Source organism: Epinephelus fuscoguttatus, linkage group LG22 (genome assembly GCF_011397635.1).
Source record: "Epinephelus fuscoguttatus linkage group LG22, E.fuscoguttatus.final_Chr_v1".
NCBI lineage: Eukaryota > Metazoa > Chordata > Actinopteri > Perciformes > Serranidae > Epinephelus > Epinephelus fuscoguttatus.
Window position 1 is genome coordinate 6,426,643 of NC_064773.1, and position 18,744 is coordinate 6,445,386.

The window sequence follows — 18,744 nt, forward strand, 5'->3', positions numbered from 1 at the left end:
CTGTAATCATTAGAAAAGAAAGCCTGTTATGTTATAAGATGCAGACCTTAAGAGTCGAATTAAAGTCATTGAAGCTTTACTTGCTGAGATGCAGCAGGAAAATAAAAGGACTGGTTAGAAGAATCTGGCATACTGGAGGTGACCAGTTGGAATATTTTAACATATCATCCAGCCCTTGTATTTTCTCTCTCTATTTTCATCCAGCAGAATGTTCAATTTACATGCTGAAATAAAGAACTGGGGTGTACTGGTGTCCTAGGGGGTTTAAGACTGTGTAATTGCAGTGTTCCCAGTTTGAGTCCAGCTGGGGACCATTGTTCAGTGTCACCCTCTCTCCTTCTCTACCCTCATTTCTTGTCATCTCTCTATTGTATGCCATTTAATTACGGCCAAAACACCCCGAAAATACTTCTCACAAATTTGTAAGAATCTATCCCGTGGAGGAGGGCCCCAGACCCCGAACGGGGGTTCAGCTTCACATCCTTTTTATCCCACTTCAGCTTGAATTGCTTCTCAAAAATATCCAGGTTACGGAGGCCATCGGTGCCGCTAATTACCCAGTTCTTCCTAAAGTTATTTTTAACTCGTCAGAAATTAGACACAGATCTCTTTCTGTGCGCCAGATAATTTCTTCCTTGGAAAGACTTTGCTTTGGGTGACACCAGAAGCTTCATGCCAAATGTCTCTGATACAAAACTAAGAATTAAACAAATAAAGTAAAACAAATTAATCAAATCAAATACATTCGGAGTTTGCTCCATAGTCTGGTTGTCTGTGTGTGTTTGTATGTGCCAGACAGTCAGTCTGTCTCAGTGACGCCAAACATGCTTTATACAGTTCGTGCGTCATCTTCTTGAATTCACATCCTTCCCTTTTTCACTCTGTTTTTCTCATGAATTTCTGTCTAAAATTGTTGCTTTTGTTTCAGTTTTCTTTTTTTTTTCCGTTTCTTTTTGTCTCAGCTGGAGCTGAAGCCGCAGGGCCGCCTGCTGATGGAGGCCAGATATTATCTGGAGAAAAGTGGTGAGTGGTTCAAATAAATCTAACTCCACCTGCTGCCCCAACAACACTTATAAAAACTGTAATATACTGCAGCACACAGGGTTTTGCTATCAACTGCAAGAAAGCTGAAACGACTGCCAAATTAAATCAACTGCTCAAACAAAATCTGTAAAACTTAAAGTGAAAATAACAGATGGTCATCTCAATAATCTTAAAGGTACAAGGTAGTAAAGTCGACTCAAAAATGAAACATTTTTTCTTTAATGATCAGCATTCCTCCCATAACTTACTTGTCTACTACATTTTTACAAGTCAACTACAAGTTGTTCCTGCTGCTACAGACAAGAAAGTATACCATGTCTTGTCTATTCAGGGCTTGAAGCAAGAAAAAATCCTGTGCCTGAAATTTTTTTAGAGGGCCTTCTGTGCTAGGGGGGTCCGGGGACATGCCCCCCCCCCCCCCCCAGAAGAAAATTTTGAACATTTGACGTCTAAATGAATTAATCTGGTGCACTTTGAGAGTATCAATCAAGTATCACATCAAGGAGCTAGAATAACAATTTCAAGGTTTTTAATAATTAAATATGAACACTTCACCAAAAAGGAAAATTTGGTCGTCAGCTACTACAAAATGGTTGGGGCCGGGCAATTTTAGGCAATTCTGAGCAACAAGTGGCAGAATAGGAAGACAACAAGAACGCATTAAAATGTACGTTTTACATCAGTTGAAGCTTGAACTCACGACCCCTGACACCAAGGAGCATCTTCCATCTGACTGAGATAATTTGCAAGTGACAACTGATTGGTGGCTTCACAAATTATCTCACTTATCTCTACCACACCACCTCTTTCTCTTTCTGTATGTGTGAATTGCAACCCCCAACCTGTAGCCATCTCTCTCTCTCTCTCTCTCTCTCTCTTTGTGTGTGTGTGTGTGTGTGTTTTCATCTCTCTCGTGTCTAGACCAAACTGAACAAATATTTATAGACAGACAAGCAACATCATAATTAAACAGGCTTTTATTTTTAAAATTTATTTTATTTTGAAAATTGGCCGGATTCTCTCGTCTTTTCTGTGTCCGACTTCCTGTTTGGTATGATCTGCCCTATCCAGTTCGACAGAGGCGCTCACGGCTCATGTGAAAAATAGACCAGATGCCGAACTGAAGCGCTGCAGTGCGCGAGCCTCCGCGGGCGCTCCGCTCTGCTCACTGGCCTGTGTGGACAGTCAAATAGGTTAACATGGACGCCGACTGAAAACTGCCTCCACTGCTGGGCGCTGCGCTTCGGTTCTGCGTCCGGTGTGTCCGTGGCGTGACTGAATGAGAGACTGTGAAAACTTAAGGCCCGCCCTACTCTGCCTCTGACTGGCTAGAAGTCCTTGTTTACCTTGAGTAATGTGATACACCATTGGTAGTTGGAACTATCACTTTGCTTTGCTTTAAAACGACCGGTTAAATCACTGTTGCTACGGCAAGATGATAAAATATTCACGAAAAAAAAAATATTCCTGAAATCCGGCACCGTACCGGAGAACTTCAAGCCCTGTCTATTAGAGAATATCTGCATCTTTGTGACGAGTCGACTGCCAGTTTAATGGTTTTATTCCAATTCAGATTCCTTTTATGGTCATTTTTGAGATGCCAAATAAAAGCTAGCAGAGCGCCGTCTGATTCAGAATATTTACATGCTTCCTGTAAAAAACAAAAGAGCTAGAGAGCAATTTGCCACTTTGATCCAAAAGGGCTAACGGTGCTAACAGCGCTAACAACAGCTACAATGCTGATGGAGCTGTTAATAAGGACAACCTGAGGGGGAACCAGAGGGTGGTCACTACGCTTCTGTGGCGACGACGTCCCTCAATTGCTCTTTGCTAAGCCCCGCCGCTTTGTGATAGTCCGACAAGCTGTCGCAGTAAGCATGGAGCCCACACTGTAACTACCTGCACTCCCTGAAGGAATATTATCATATTTTTGGAGAAATGAAAGAGTGATTCCAGAGAGAAGCAGACAGAGGGGTCTACAGTCTGTGTTTGAAGGATATATCCAGGATGTCAAACTGACTCAGCAGCAACAACAGGTTAAAAAGACAAAGATAGTTAGAAGCTAAAGCCGAACTATAGGCTACAGATCACAGTGTAAAAGTGACCAGACCACCACATCACTGCTGATCGCCACACAAGACAATGAATATAAAGGGAAACTTTGCTGATATTGAACCAGCTGTGTGGCATCGCAGTGTGTGCAGATGAACAGTGTTTGGCTTCACCCCCGTGCCACTGCCAGCACCTGGACCTCCGCCGCTGGACAGGGAAGTCAAACAACGTTCATCTGCACACACTGCGATGCCACACAGCTGGTTCAATATCAGCAAAGTTTCCCTGCTTCCCTTCACTGGTTCCTGTACAGCAGGGTCGGTCTTTGTTTCACTGTTATAATCATTACAAAGCAAAAGCAGCATGTGTGTACATTCAGTAGGCTATATCTTCAGTAGCTAGCTAGCTAACCCTACACTTTTCAGGGTCTGATTTTGGTTTTGGAACAGGGAAGAAACGTCTATCTTTTTCCAACCTCTCCAGGTAACGAGTATCATTAATACACGACGTGCCCCAGGCACAACATTTAGCTCCAAATCCACAAAACCAGCCTGAAAATGAAGGAAATCTGAATCAATGGAGCACAGCTGTGTTGTTGTCGGACCCTGGTCTGAGCCGGCCTGATGCTACGTTATGAGTGACACTGCTGCGTAACTGTTAGCTAGCTTGTAGGTCCTGTATGCCGAAATTTTTTTCTAGGGTAGTGAAGGCATGGTCTGTCCTACTCCACCTCTATTTGGCTAGTACTCATTGAATTCCTTGGTTGGATTGGTTAGGTTTAGGCATGAGGAGATCAGCGGTAAAATAATGGAGTAGAGCAGGTCATGCCTTCACCATCCTGGGGAAGTAAAAAACTTGCATTCTGAACGTTGGTCGGTAACTGGCAGAATTCATAGTCACGGGGGAAGGACCTCACAATTTGAGAGAGTGTTTCATTGGACATAAAATTAGTACATGCTCCCAAATGCAGGATGAATCATCAACTTGTTTATACTGTTTTCCAGGAAATGACTAAAACTAGTCTTGTCACTGTTGGGCCAGATACTTGCATATTGATGATGATCAGTGTAGGAAACATGACATTAAAATAAACTTAAAAATCTATTTTGATGTCATGGAAACTTTAAAGGGACAGTTCGTACCACCACTGAAGCTGAGTAATGTATTGCTGTGGACTGGGGCAGCAGCAAAACATATTTTTAGCTACTTAGAATAAAAAGTTAATATACAGTACAGGCCAAAAGTTTGGACACACCTTCTCATTCAATGCGTTTTCTTTATTTTCATGACTATTTACATTGTAGATTCTCACTGAAGGCATCAAAACTATGAATGAACACATGTGGAGTTATGTACTTAACAAAAAAAGGTGAAATAACTGAAAACATGTTTTATATTCTAGTTTCTTCAAAATAGCCACCCTTTGCTCTGATTACTGCTTTGCACACTCTTGGCATTCTCTCCATGAGCTTCAAGAGGTAGTCACCTGAAATGGTTTTCCAACAGTCTTGAAGGAGTTCCCAGAGGTGTTTAGCACTTGTTGGCCCCTTTGCCTTCACTCTGCGGTCCAGCTCACCCCAAACCATCTCGATTGGGTTCAGGTCCGGTGACTGTGGAGGCCAGGTCATCTGCCGCAGCACTCCATCACTCTCCTTCTTGGTCAAATAGCCCTTACACAGCCTGGAGGTGTGTTTGGGCTCATTGTCCTGTTGAAAAATAAATGATCGTCCAACTAAACGCAAACCGGATGGGATGGCATGTCGCTGCAGGATGCTGTGGTAGCCATGCTGGTTCAGTGTGCTTTCAATTTTGAATAAATCCCCAACAGTGTCACCAGCAAAACACCCCCACACCATCACACCTCCTCCTCCATGCTTCACAGTGGGAACCAGGCATGTGGAATCCATCCGTTCACCTTTTCTGCGTCTCACAAAAACACGGTGGTTGGAACCAAAGATCTCAAATTTGGACTCATCAGACCAAAGCACAGATTTCCACTGGTCTAATGTCCATTCCTTGTGTTTCTTGGCCCAAACAAATCTCTTCTGCTTGTTGCCTCTCCTTAGCAGTGGTTTCCTAGCAGCTATTTGACCATGAAGGCCTGATTCGCGCAGTCTCCTCTTAACAGTTGTTCTAGAGATGGGTCTGCTGCTAGAACTCTGTGTGGCATTCATCTGGTCTCTGATCTGAGCTGCTGTTAACTTGCGATTTCTGAGGCTGGTGACTCGGATGAACTTATCCTCAGAAGCAGAGGTGACTCTTGGTCTTCCTTTCCTGGGTCGGTCCTCATGTGTGCCAGTTTCGCTGTTGCACTTGATGGTTTTTGCGACTCCACTTGGGGACACATTTAAAGTTTTTGCAATTTTCCGGACAGACTGACCTTCATTTCTTAAAGTAATGATGGCCACTCGTTTTTCTTTAGTTAGCTGATTGGTTCTTGCTATAATATGAATTTTAACAGTTGTCCAATAGGGCTGTCGGCTGTGTATTAACCTGACTTCTGCACAACACAGCTGATGGTCCCAACCCCATTGATAAAGCAAGAAATTCCACTAATTAACCCTGATAAGGCACACCTGTGAAGTGGAAACCATTTCAGGTGACTACCTCTTGAAGCTCATGGAGAGAATGCCAAGAGTGTGCAAAGCAGTAATCAGAGCAAAGGGTGGCTATTTTGAAGAAACTAGAATATAAAACATGTTTTCAGTTATTTCACCTTTTTTTGTTAAGTACATAACTCCACATGTGTTCGTTCATAGTTTTGATGCCTTCAGTGAGAATCTACAATGTAAATAGTCATGAAAATAAAGAAAACGCACTGAATGAGAAGGTGTGTCCAAACTTTTGGCCTGTACTGTAAGTTTGGTGTATGCTACATTTAGAATATGTTCAATGCTTCACCTCACCAACAGATGGTGATTTCCGATGGGAAACTGAAACCGATAAATCGCTCTCTTCAAAGCCACCAAACTCCTTTTAAAAAAACAGTAATGTAACCTCGCTGACAACATAAGTTGTTGGTCTACCACTGCCTCGATCAGTTGGTTTGCTTGTGTAACTGTGAGATAATTCAGATTAAAGAGTCACACAATAACACAAACAAACAAACAAACAAATAGAGGCAGTGGTAGACCAGCAGCTCCTGTGTTCAGGAGTCTGGCTTTGATGATAGATGGTAGACTGAAGCTGTTAATGGCTGACTGATGGAAAGGTAAGGTGTTGAAAATATTCTAAATATAGTGTACATTTAAACTGATGTTGATTTTTTTAGGTTGCTAAAATACATTTAGCTGCTGCCCCTAATCCACAGTAGTTCACTGATTACTTTCTGTGTCTGTACTCCTGCGTATTTCTCCAAACTGGGGGCGTGCTGACTGACATCTACTGCAGGTAATACATTGAATATGGATAATTACCTCATACAACCCCACTTCAAAATGCCCTATCTATCCCTTTGAATGCATCCAGGTAACAGTTATAGGATATTTGAGAGACTATTAAGGATTTCTTAGGGTTGAAAATACTCATATACTGGAAAAATACTGTGTACTGTGATCAAAAAATACAGCCCATCATCCAAACTGTCTGAACAGTCCTTCAAACGTCCGCATCACATGCACCCTCATGTGCTTTAATGAGCCTTAATCATGCCAGCCTAATTTCATTTTCTCAAACTAAAAATAAGACCATTTGAGTCTCTGCCCGCTGCAGGTCCTGGTGGCTGTGTGTGTTTTGTGTTAGAGCCCTTTCACTGGTGCTGTCCTGACATTAACACCATGCCAAGGCACTGAGAAGTCACTGAGAACTAAAAGGAAGAAGCCATCTCATGTTTCTATATATAGACCCCGCAAATAGGAAATTGCTGCTCAGAACAACAGGTGGCACAGCGGCTGGTGCACTGTGACAATTTGGTCTGTGGCACTTCCTCCTGAACTACACACTGACAGATAATAAATTGCCTTACAGTTTTCAAATTGACTCATAATTATATATATATATATGTGAGCGGCCAAATATTCACCCACTGAGTGATGATTCAGCAGCACACAGACTTTCTAAATAGATAACACGCTTTTAAAAAGGATGGCTCAACATTTTGGGAAATAAAAAGAGCCCTTACATTATTCGACTTCTCAACATATGACTTCATACTGTTACCCGTGGCAACAACAAGCATGGCTGAAAGCGAAATTATTACCAACTCTGCGGTGGTAGTGTGGAATAAACTGTGAATGTTTTATGAACAGCCCCGGACTTCTCAGACTTTTTTAGTGCTCAGAGGGAACTCATTCAGCGGCTCCTCTGGCAGCAGCACAGCGGCTCTCCCTCTCCTCTCGCCGTGCACACACAGGAGTCGGTGTCGTCAAGTGATTTTGTCATAAACCTACATGTAAACCTACATGATGCTCGCGGCTCGACAAAAAACTGAATATATGTGACTGTGTGATAGTTGTGGTATCATAACAGCCTGTCACAGGTTACAGCGTGATGATTAGAGGAGAAATGGCAGAGCATAAAGGTCCAGGTGGAAAAAAACAACTCGGTCATTTAGGATTTTACTGAAAGAAGGAAACCACCAGGGGTGTCCCCGACTAAGAATTTTCATAGTCAAATCTGATTTGACAGATTTTTCCTTTAGCCGACTAATCGTTGCCGTTGCCGTTTTCCCCCTCATTGATTATTGAGCTCATTTGCGTCAGTTTCCGCTCCAGATAAAAAGAGCTAAAACACCCAAATCAACAAATTTAATTCTTCAGTTGGCATAATAAAATAATAATAATAATAAAAGGGTTATCATTTTATCTTTATCTTTATTCCTTTCACTTCAAGGTATGATGCTCTAGATCAGCGCAGATGCGCTGCAGCCTCATCCATGTCTTTAACAGGAGTCGTTTCTGACTCGTCAGAACTTGCCATTTCATTCACAAATAAACATCCAAAAACATCATCAAAAGGTTTAGAAACAGTTTTCCTTCTTTCTGACTTCAAGTTACTTCATTAATCAACTCAGGTTCATACAAGTTCATCCACAAATAAAAAATCAGAGTCTATCAAGAAAACAATCAGCGGTGAAATTTGTTTCAAGACACTTAAGGTAAACGAATAATCCTTCCAAAAATTTGATGTGAGAGCACATACCTCCTCCTAAGTGTTTGTTTATGCGCTCCGCCACCGTAAATCACCGTAGGCCTCGATGCTGCTCTGATGGTCCTGCAGCACACTCACTCACCTCAGCTTATTTGGACCGAGCAAGTGGGTGATTCATTCCTGCGTAGTAATGATTATGCCTACTGATTAAACGCATGCATCATTTTCAATTTTTATTAACAGAAATTAGGCTAATGTTTGTATGAAAATAGGCTATATATCATGAATTACTAGAAAACAAATACAGTCTATGTCTAATCAAGATGTTCAGCAGCAGTGAGCACCCCCATATAGTCAGAATGGTACGGTCTTGTTTCATAATCACATTTTGCGACGTTTCGACGGCGAGACTGGCAGTTGAATCAGACTTCTCCGAATCGAATCACCAAATCATCGACTATTCGGGGTCACCCCCAGAAATCACACTGCCAACCTCGTCTCTCTCTTGAATCAGTCCATTAAAACTCTGGCAGATTAATGCAGATTTTACCAATTTGTCATTTAAAAATAAGAAAGTTAGGTATGTACTATTACAAAAATAATTTGGGTTGCATTTTATCAAACTTCAAGTACTGCCACAATAGTATTGGTACAAAATACTCGTAAACAATTTACTCAGGGCGTGCAGATGATTTATGTTTTAAAGGTCTCATCATTTCACAATACACAAGGCAATGTTTTTATGTAAAACAGCAAAAATTAGATCACAAAGTGGGGCTGCAACACAAACGACTGACTCATCCCTAAGAGATGGTATCGACAAAATGAAACTCAGATGTTGGCAAGAAACACTTCTCGATGCACTGAAAGGTGGTAAATCGAAATCTAGCTGTGAAACCTTTCGCGATGATCGATCACTCTGTGCAGGGAAGGCTGAGTTCTACAACACTATGTCTTTTTCTTCTTCAAATAAAAGGTTGTATGATGTGTTTCAGACGCCGCAGGTCAGACTGAAGAGGACCAGGAGTCCGAACGAGAGAGAGAGGGTCTGTTCGCCCTCCATCAGCGGCGAGGTGCCATCAAACAGGCGAAAGTTCACATTGTCAAATGTCATGAGTTCAGCGCCACGTTCTTCCCACAACCAACCTTCTGTTCCGTGTGCAAAGAGTTTGTCTGGTGCGCAACAAACTGAAATATAGACCACCAAATTATCATTTACTTCATCATCATGAGTCATTTCAACCTGTTTTTATCCTCACAGGGGTCTTAACAAGCAGGGTTACCAGTGCAGACGTGAGTATCACTTTAGTTTCCACACACATTATGGAGATGGCGTCTTTGCCCCCCCCTCGTGCCTAACTGCCACCTTTGTGTCTTTCAGAGTGCAACGCAGCTATTCACAAAAAATGCATAGACAAAGTAATCGCCAAATGCACTGGTTCAGCCATTAACAGCAAAGAAACAATGGTGAGTATCCGCATCACGCCGATTCTCACACACTCATTGTTCCACATAAATGCTCTCCATGTGTGTGTCACTGTTTCTATGCAGTCACGCTTCAATCTGCTGATATAGTGTGTGTAAGAGATTTGTAAACTTGTGGTTATAATGCTTACTAATCAAGAAGTCACCTCGCACAGAGGTATCGTTACACCAGACATTCTTGTCTTGGCTCATTCGCTGCTTTTATCTTCTCGCTCTTGTTTCACTTCCTCCTCAGCCACAGGCCCACTGAGCTCATGTGAGAATGCAAAACCTCACGTTGTCATAACAAAAGGACAGAGCTGCCACCCACTGTCTGGATACAGGAAGTGCTTCCTACTACTGCCTTTAGCTTTGTTTGCGTCTGGCCCAACTGCCAAAACCTGTTTGCAAGGCTTAACGACATGTATTAGGGCGTCCGTGATGAGCTGTGTGATGTGATGTGTGTTCTGCAGATCCACAAGGAGCGCTTCAAGATCGACATGCCCCACAGGTTTAAAGTCTACAACTACAAAAGTCCCACGTTCTGTGAACACTGCGGCACTCTGCTGTGGGGGCTCGCCAAGCAGGGGCTCAAATGTGAGGGTGAGAGGCGGGAGTTTTATGATTTCTGTCATTTATGTGTGGTTGTGTCAATGTTATACACACTGACTTGCCTTGTGTTAACGCAGCTGATGACACTATTTGAACGCCGGCGTCTAAAAGAAAATTTTGCCCTTTTGCCAAAAGGAAAAGTTCACAAGTGTCTCTGGATTTTAATGTCTTACATGGAAGTACAACTCACCTCGCACACTAATAATCTAATAGAGTAGCTGCAGGTGGCTGTGGATAAACATTCATAAACTACTGGTATATTAACAGATATTTTATTTCAGTCTCACCGCCCTGTGAAACACAAAATAGCCACTTTTCATGAGACAAACTACCTTTTTTTCAGCTTTGCAACAACACATTTTTCAGACCGACTCAAGATTAAAATTCCAGATTTAAAGGTTTTATTTGTCACACGTATTGTTTATGCTTATACAATATGTAAAGTAAAATGCAGAGTCAGCTCAAGTTATTTTCACGTCTTTGTCTCCACCACGGCATCGAGGCTGCTGCAGCATGATAATAAATTACTCCAAAAACATAAAAACAGTAAGCTAACAGTTACAGATAAAAGAGCTGGTAATGTCGGAGCTTCTCAATGCCGCAGTTGTTAATAATTTAGCGTTGTGGCTTGTTAACTACCGGCGAGATTAACAGGGTTAAAGCTTCACACAGCAAAGCATATATTAAAAGATCTATCTTGGATTTTATGAACCTAAATCAGGTCATTTAAGTGAAGATCAACTGAATAGGATGAATCAATTATTTTAACCCAGCCCTAATACTGACCCAGTGTTTGCTACAGTCTAGAGATGCACCGATCCAGCTTTTTCAGTTTTGATACCGATGCTGTGGCTTTGACTATCAGCCGATACCCGATAACTGATTCCGATCCGATACTAGCCTGGAAATCCAGACCCAAATCTACAAAAATTTGGGTCTGGCCATGAGTAATGCAAATGGCCCAACTCGAGGGGCGGCACCAAGCATGTATTTGTAAATATCACTGCACGCAATTGGATAACACTACGACCAATCAGAACAATACACGGGGTGATGTATATGCTTAGCTACCAGCGGAGCTAACTGGTAGATTAGACTCTTGCCGTATCTGGTCGGCAAAACAGCAAAAACATCCTTCTTGCAAAGGAAAGATTCGAGCGCCGTCTTCTGTTCCTCTTTTAGAGAAAAAGCCAAGTCTAACTCGTTCATTGTAGTGGCCAAAGCCGTTTCAAACAACTGGTGTTCATCCGTAGCCATCTTGCAATGTTTACTGACTGATTCCGGACTTCGCCATCGCAGCGCTGTCGTCATCTGTTTAGCTCGCCTCTGGCCCGCCTATATCAGATACACCGATGTGATTGGTGCAGCTCAGTTTCATGGGCATAGGTAATGAGCGTCATTACTGATTGCCAGAGAGACTTGCTGAGCAAATTCAAATTGTGCTCTCACGAGAACTCTGGATTTCCAGGGTAATCGGATACCATGGTTGACCTAAAAAGCTATATACCTTTACATGTAGAACAGAAAAGACTAAAGGCATCAGGCATTGATGACCACAGAGTTCTTTCCTGAGATAAAATAAAACTAGATGAAACAGATTAATGCAATGATGAACTACTTATTTTTAACAAAAAGTTAAAAGTGTGAAATACCTCCACACAGCAGATTCTCTCCTTTGTTCCATGACGTATAACGTAGCTCACATCGCAGTAGATTTAAACGGAAGGCATCGCCTCAGGTATAGGTTGCATTTTCCGATACCCGATCCATCTATTTTGATGATATCAGGGCCGATATTCAATCTAGTCATCAGATTGGTGCACCCCTACTACAGTCGAGTCCAGTTAAGTCAATTCTATTCGTATTACCCAAAATCACAATCCACAAATTGCAAAAATCACAGTCAAATTTGCCTCACACTGTTGGGCTTAACAATCTGTACAGCATACAGTACCTTCAATCCTTAGAGGAATATAAGAAAAGAAGGAACACAGCTTAATACCCCCTTTTCAAAGCCCTGATGATCACACGGTGCATGTGAAAATATGTGCAGGCAGAAAGGGTGAGATGTCATAGATACAGAATTGTGATCTCAGACGGCATGTCTATATTACATCACAGTCGTGCTGTGTTTTCTGTGCAGAATGTGGCATGAATGTCCATCATAAATGCCAGAAGAAAGTAGCCAACCTCTGTGGGGTCAACCAAAAACTGATGGCTGAGGCTCTGGCTATCATCGAGAGTAAACAGCAGGTCAGACAAACAAATGTTCTCCTTTATAAATGTTTGAATGTGTACATTTTGAGGAATTGTCGAGGTATTGAGAAAAGTTTTCCCCATCAAATTTTGCTTTAGTAAGTTGTTAAGACACCCCTGAGAATTTTATTAGTATGTACTGGAGCACGGTAAGTATGGGTCCATGTGCAAAAGGTTTAGAAGGATTTTAGGGTGTGTAGTTAAGGTCTTCTGTTTCCCAGAGACATCTTCTAAGTGTCTCAAGAATTTTGTAAAGGCTTTTCCCCCTGACATTTTTTGCTTTAAAATTTTAGATGAAATAAACCTCAGTCTGATTCTGCTCCTACCTTCTGTCTTCAGGCCAGAAGCACCAGGGATAGTGACATCATTAGTCGAGAAGGCCCAGTAACTGTCAACCAGCCGGGAATGGTCCGAGCTCCATCTGGGGTGGTAACGAGCGCAGCAGGCACAGCCGCACCTGCAAACAAAGGTACGTGACCTCTGAAAAAAATCTCTACTTTCATCCAGTACATTTCCTCTTGGTCATTTTTCATATCATGCATTTGTTTCTCCTAATTCTGCGTCCTGACCTGCAGAACTGCAGGGTGTTTCATGGGACGAACCGACAGACATCAGCAGGTCTATCACTGAGTCGCCGACAGAAGAAGAGCCTCTGTACGCCATTCCCAGGAAGGATCACCAGCCTAAATTCACCATCGATGACTTCGTCCTGCACAAGATGCTCGGGAAGGGCAGCTTCGGAAAGGTACAGCAGATGATGTGATCAAAACAAGACAGACAGAGAGAGAACAGAGAGAGTTCACCCCCAAATCAAAAATACATATTTTGCCTCTTAACTGTACTTCTGTTTATCAGTCTTATCAGTATAATGGAACTCGGGGGCACTCGGCCTGTGGTGCTCAAAGTAGGGCTGGGCGACATATATAAACTTGTAGGTCTAAGACTCTATAAAGTAATTAGAACTCATACGCAACACGTTCAGAGGACGGCTTTTTTCCGCGAGTTTGTCATCAGTGATATTCTTGTCATTCTCATAAACAGAGGGTGGTCACACAGACCGTTATGACTCTTGTGGTCAACACTTCTCTCTCTTCTCACAGCCAGTTTCCACAGAAACCCACTGACTTCTTGTTGCTCTAATGTCATGGCAATTATCACCGTGCATCACAAACAGCATGAGAGTGGGGGAGTGTTAGAAGTGGGTTGCAAAAAAAAATAACATATGAACTGTCTGGCAGCTTTCACATGTTCTTGCTGTGTTTCCAGGTGTTTTTAGCTGAGCTGAAAAAAAGCGGGCTGTTTTATGCGGTGAAGGCTCTGAAAAAGGACGTGGTGCTGATGGACGATGACGTGGAGTGCACCATGGTGGAGAGGAGGGTTCTCTCTCTAGCCTGGGAAAACCCTTTCCTCACGCACCTTTACTGCACCTTCCAGACCAAGGTAACAATCACGTACACTCCGACTCACACCCTGAAATTAGTTAGCATTTTAGCACTTCTGGTTTCCTAGTCTTGAAGTCAATGGAATGGGTTTTTGGTTAGATGCCTTGAATAAGGTCTGTGATTAACATAAGCTTAAGAGACTCTACGGCAAAAAAATACCTCAATAAATACCCCACTCATTAATTCTTAAGTTTTCAAGCGTCTTGAAAAAGGCATCATCAACACACCAAACACGGCTGTTGCAACACTGAAGTCATGCAACCGTAGTGTAGTTCCTTTATACCCTAACGTTAGCTTTTTACTTCTGGTGATTGTATTTACGCTTCAACAATCATGACAGTGGTGTTCATTTGTTCAGACTATCTTGCTGAAACATGCTGGTATCATAAACTTTTGTTTGCCTCAGAATAGGGTAGTCAACCATCAGTTCCACCAAGCATATTTTTGACTGGTTGCGCATGTCAGTCTATGAGCTAATTTTGCTACTCTCAGGGTTACTGTACTGTGCACCAACCGGGTCTGGTGGGAGCTAGCTAGCGACACTGCTCATTCAGCAATTACCACTAGTAACACCATCCTGACCTGACAGCATTGCTGTGGAGACATTGCGGCCATCCTCTGGCCTCCTTGCAGGTCGCTTCAGTGAGTAAGTAGCTCAACTTTGAGTCACAATCCTCCCTTAAGCATTGTTGACGACTGTTAGCTCTGTTAGCAATATTAGCAGTGTCAGCACAGCTAGTGGTGCTAACATTGCTAACAATGCTAAATGGGGTTTGCGGCTTAAAAATTAAGCCGCTTACTCACTGGGTCTGCCAGTGGGACAGAGGGGTGGTCACCATGTAGTGGACACTATTTCCTCATGTTAACGCAGCTAGCCCACAAAGCCTACAGAAAATCTGAAGACATTGCCTCAAGGCGTTCTTGAGATATTGCATTCACGAGAAAGGGATGGATAGACGACACCCTCCACGGCTACAACTACAGCCCTGACCTATCTGTATTTGTTGTATCCAGGAAAACCTGTTCTTCGTGATGGAGTATCTGAATGGAGGAGATCTCATGTTCCACATCCAGAGCTGCCACAAGTTTGATCTGCATAGAGCCACGTATGTATGCGCAACATCCAGTACGGCTGTTAAGACACTAATTTATCTGCGTACCGTGTACTGAGGGATGCTTCTTTCTTGCTATGAAACCTTTGTTGAAACACAGAAACGATTACATTTGTTTTAACATAACTGCTTGTGATTGGGCCAATTTGTCTTCTATAACATCTGTGCTTAATGTGGTGGCTCTGTTTGTCTCATTCACTTCCCTTTGTACTTCTGTGATGGAATCAGCAGGTAGTGATGCAAATGAAACAAGCAAGAGGAAAGACAAAAATAACACCCCCCATGTCATCTGTGTCTTCTTTCAGCTTCTATGCAGCTGAGATCATCTGTGGGCTCCAGTTCCTGCACTCTAAAGGAATCATTTACAGGTAGAGTCTCAGTAGAAGCCAGAAGCAGAACTGAAACTGATGATGACTAAAACTCAAGAGACCCACTGCTTTCTGTTGGTTTAATGTCTCGCTGCTCGTATCCTCTGCAGGGATCTGAAGCTGGATAATGTGCTGCTGGACTCCGAGGGTCACATAAAGATAGCAGACTTCGGCATGTGTAAGGAGAACATGCAAGATGAGTCGCGGACCGCCACTTTCTGTGGGACACCTGACTACATCGCTCCTGAGGTGACCACACACATCATGTTATCAGCAACGCAATGTAGTTTTGACTGGCCCCAGTGGAGATATTGTGTCTTGGGCGCTTGAAGCACCACGGACAGCAACCGAAGCGCCATATTTGTCACATTAATCTCCAGGGCTGGTACCTGCGGTTATTCCACAGGCTAGTTAATAACATGTCGGGCAGGAAATCCAAAGTGTGGGATCATTTTGAGAAGGTGAAGGACGAACCCAAGGTGATATGTAAACTCATCTTCATTGGTCGACTACAAACATGACGTATCATCTGAAACATGGAAGTAGCTACATGCCCATTAGCCCACAGCGTCATTAACAGGCAGCTCGCTCAGTGTGTGACGTGCACTTGGAGATAAAATATAGGCCTATATTAATGAAGGTTCATTAGTACGGTTTTGTATTTCTCTGTAAGATATCAGCTGCATGTTATTATCCAAGGCAAATTTAGAAAGGCTACACAGTGTGTTTTAACAGTGTGTGTGTTTGTGTTTCAGATCCTGCTGGGTCAGAAGTACAACAGCTCAGTGGATTGGTGGTCGTTTGGCGTGCTGCTGTACGAGATGCTGATCGGTCAGTCTCCGTTCCACGGCCGCGACGAAGAGGAGCTGTTTCAGTCCATACGAACCGACAACCCTGTTTATCCCCGCTGGCTCACCAAAGACGCCAAGGACATCCTGATCCAGGTCAGACAGTGTGTGTTAGGGGTACTTAACTAATTTATCTGTGGAAATCTGTGACTGATATTTGGTATGTGCGTATCTCAATCAGACATGCACAGTGTGTAACCTCTGGTGTGTCTGTCCTACAGCTGTTTGTCAGGGAGCCTGAGGAGCGCCTGGGAGTGAAGGGAAACATCAGAGAGCACAGTTTCTTCAGTTGCACCGACTGGAGTGCCCTGGAACAACGGAAGGTGGCGCCGCCCTTCAAGCCAACCTTAGTAAGTACATTCATAGTTGAAGCAGTAGTAGTAGTAACAGTTAGCTGTGGATATTTTTTGAGCCTGCTTTACTTATCTTAAATTGAGATAACAGATACGTGCACACAAACACACACACACACACACACACACACCTGGTGTTTCACAACACATTTTCAGGCTGTTAAATCAGTATTGTACTGTATGTTTCATTGGTTTCATTTACATTCACACTAATCTTCCAGTATTATATTATATTAAATATATATATTATGAATAAACAGCACACACCATTTGGATTTTCTGAATTAGGTCTTTATCGAATTTAGCATTTTCGGATTAAAGGAAATGACCACTTTAGAATAAAAATACAGACAGTACTTACTGACCCTTATGCCGACCAGTCCAGTGCAGTTTTTTAATCCACAAAATTCGTTCGGAGGATACCAGCTAGCTGGAATAACAGCTACACTTGAAATGCATGGAACCCACATTTTGAAAATGTAATAAAACTAGCTACATTTCAAAAACATCGTAATCCAAGTGCCCTGAAGCCTAACTGATGGCTAGTGGTGGTGCTAGTTCTCGAGTCTCGCGCGAGTTGCCATGTAAACACAGCACGACTGTAGAGCAGGCTAACTGACCACGGTGAGAAATTATGCTATAAAAGTGGAGAAAATTACGTCTTTTCAAGTCAATTTTGCATGCCGTGGCTTCAGGACACTTGGATTACGACGGACGAGCCGTTCTGACGTTTTGAAATGCATTAGCGGAGTTTTATTACATTATATTAGTCTGTATAATTCGGGTTTTAGGAGCATAGCATTCTTTGGGTTTCACTTGGAGTCTTACCACAGTTTATGACACATGGCCTCTTGTCTGTTTACGACTGGCTCTGTGCACGCCCAAAATTTCTGATCGAAAGAAAAAACATCCACTTTTAAACATGTAGCCATTATGTGCCTTGACATGTTTTCCTTTCCTCTCTCGCAGACGTCGCCCAGCGACTGCAGCAACTTTGACAAAGAGTTCATCAACGAGAAGCCCCGCCTGTCGTGTGCCGACCGGACGCTCATCAACAGCGTCGACCAGACGATGTTCCGAAACTTCTCCTTTGTTAACCCGGGGATGACACGCATGGCGGCACCACGCTGACCACCTGACCAACAACCTACTACCTTACAAGCAGGCCGCTCACTCAGCCACAACCAGCACTTACTGTAACTAAATCAAACTGCAGAGACTTTAGACCGTGAATGTCACAAAACTCAGCTGTATCCGTGACACGATGATAACCACTAAGGGGGTGTCCTGGGTGTAAGGCACATGTAACTGTGACGGGATCTTTATCGCATGTCTTTACTGTCTCTCTCCATTTTAAATTTTCTAAATAAAACAAACATATCCACAAATATCCCTTAAAAACAGCCAAACAACAAACACGTCTGAGCTGAGACGAAGAGGCAAAGAAGATACACCAAAAGTCTTTACTTAAAAATTTTACCCGAAGTCCGTTGCCTCACATAGAATTTATTAAATACTTGTGGCATATCGTTAATCACCTATAGAATTCCCCCCTAAAGTATTTAACCCCCTAACTTGCCTTTGTGCTCATCAGAGTGTATTTATCAATATAAAATGTAATGTAATAATCTTATTGTGCCTCATAATACTTTATGAAGTTCACTTCTTTAATTAAAGCAAACTGAGAAATTCGGTCACACGAAATTGTCCTGTAATTGTTCTATTTTCTGTCCTATTCCATAGCTTTAAGAGTCTTTTACCTACATGTTGGGTACATAATGTTAAAAAATATTTTAAAAGGTGTTGTGTAAATAAATGTGTTCTAATTCTGTTGATATACTTAACTGTCAGCTGGATGTAGATCTGTTAATGTGTACTGTAGTTTTTATTTACGTGTTTTCTTATTGTACCTCAGGAGTTTTATTGATGCTGTCATTTGATCAGGTACTTAGATTAGCTGCATACCGCAGTTTTTATTGTTCTCTTCATTGTGAATTCTGTACAATAAAAATGTGTGTGTGGTTTTTTTTTTAGACTGCTATCTCTTTTGTTTCTGACTAAATCAAAACTTCATGTGTAGTATCGCTCACTGGATATACAGACAG

General features: G+C 42.4%; 1 protein-coding gene across 2 annotated transcripts in view; it reads left to right on the forward strand.

The window, feature by feature from the left end:
* Positions 1-18,674, forward strand: part of prkcq (protein kinase C, theta) — a 45,963-nt gene extending 27,289 nt beyond the window's left edge. For both annotated transcript variants that reach the window (XM_049567238.1, XM_049567237.1), the window contains exons 4-18: positions 963-1,023; positions 9,180-9,360; positions 9,446-9,477; positions 9,566-9,651; positions 10,122-10,251; positions 12,404-12,513; positions 12,856-12,985; positions 13,092-13,261; positions 13,783-13,956; positions 14,973-15,064; positions 15,376-15,438; positions 15,549-15,687; positions 16,194-16,382; positions 16,508-16,636; positions 17,609-18,674. In XM_049567238.1, the coding sequence (XP_049423195.1) occupies positions 963-1,023; positions 9,180-9,360; positions 9,446-9,477; positions 9,566-9,651; positions 10,122-10,251; positions 12,404-12,513; positions 12,856-12,985; positions 13,092-13,261; positions 13,783-13,956; positions 14,973-15,064; positions 15,376-15,438; positions 15,549-15,687; positions 16,194-16,382; positions 16,508-16,636; positions 17,609-17,770 (1,848 nt within the window). In that variant the 3' untranslated portion in view covers positions 17,771-18,674. The remainder of the gene's footprint in view (positions 1-962; positions 1,024-9,179; positions 9,361-9,445; positions 9,478-9,565; positions 9,652-10,121; positions 10,252-12,403; positions 12,514-12,855; positions 12,986-13,091; positions 13,262-13,782; positions 13,957-14,972; positions 15,065-15,375; positions 15,439-15,548; positions 15,688-16,193; positions 16,383-16,507; positions 16,637-17,608) is intronic.
* The last annotated feature ends 70 nt before the right edge of the window (positions 18,675-18,744 follow it).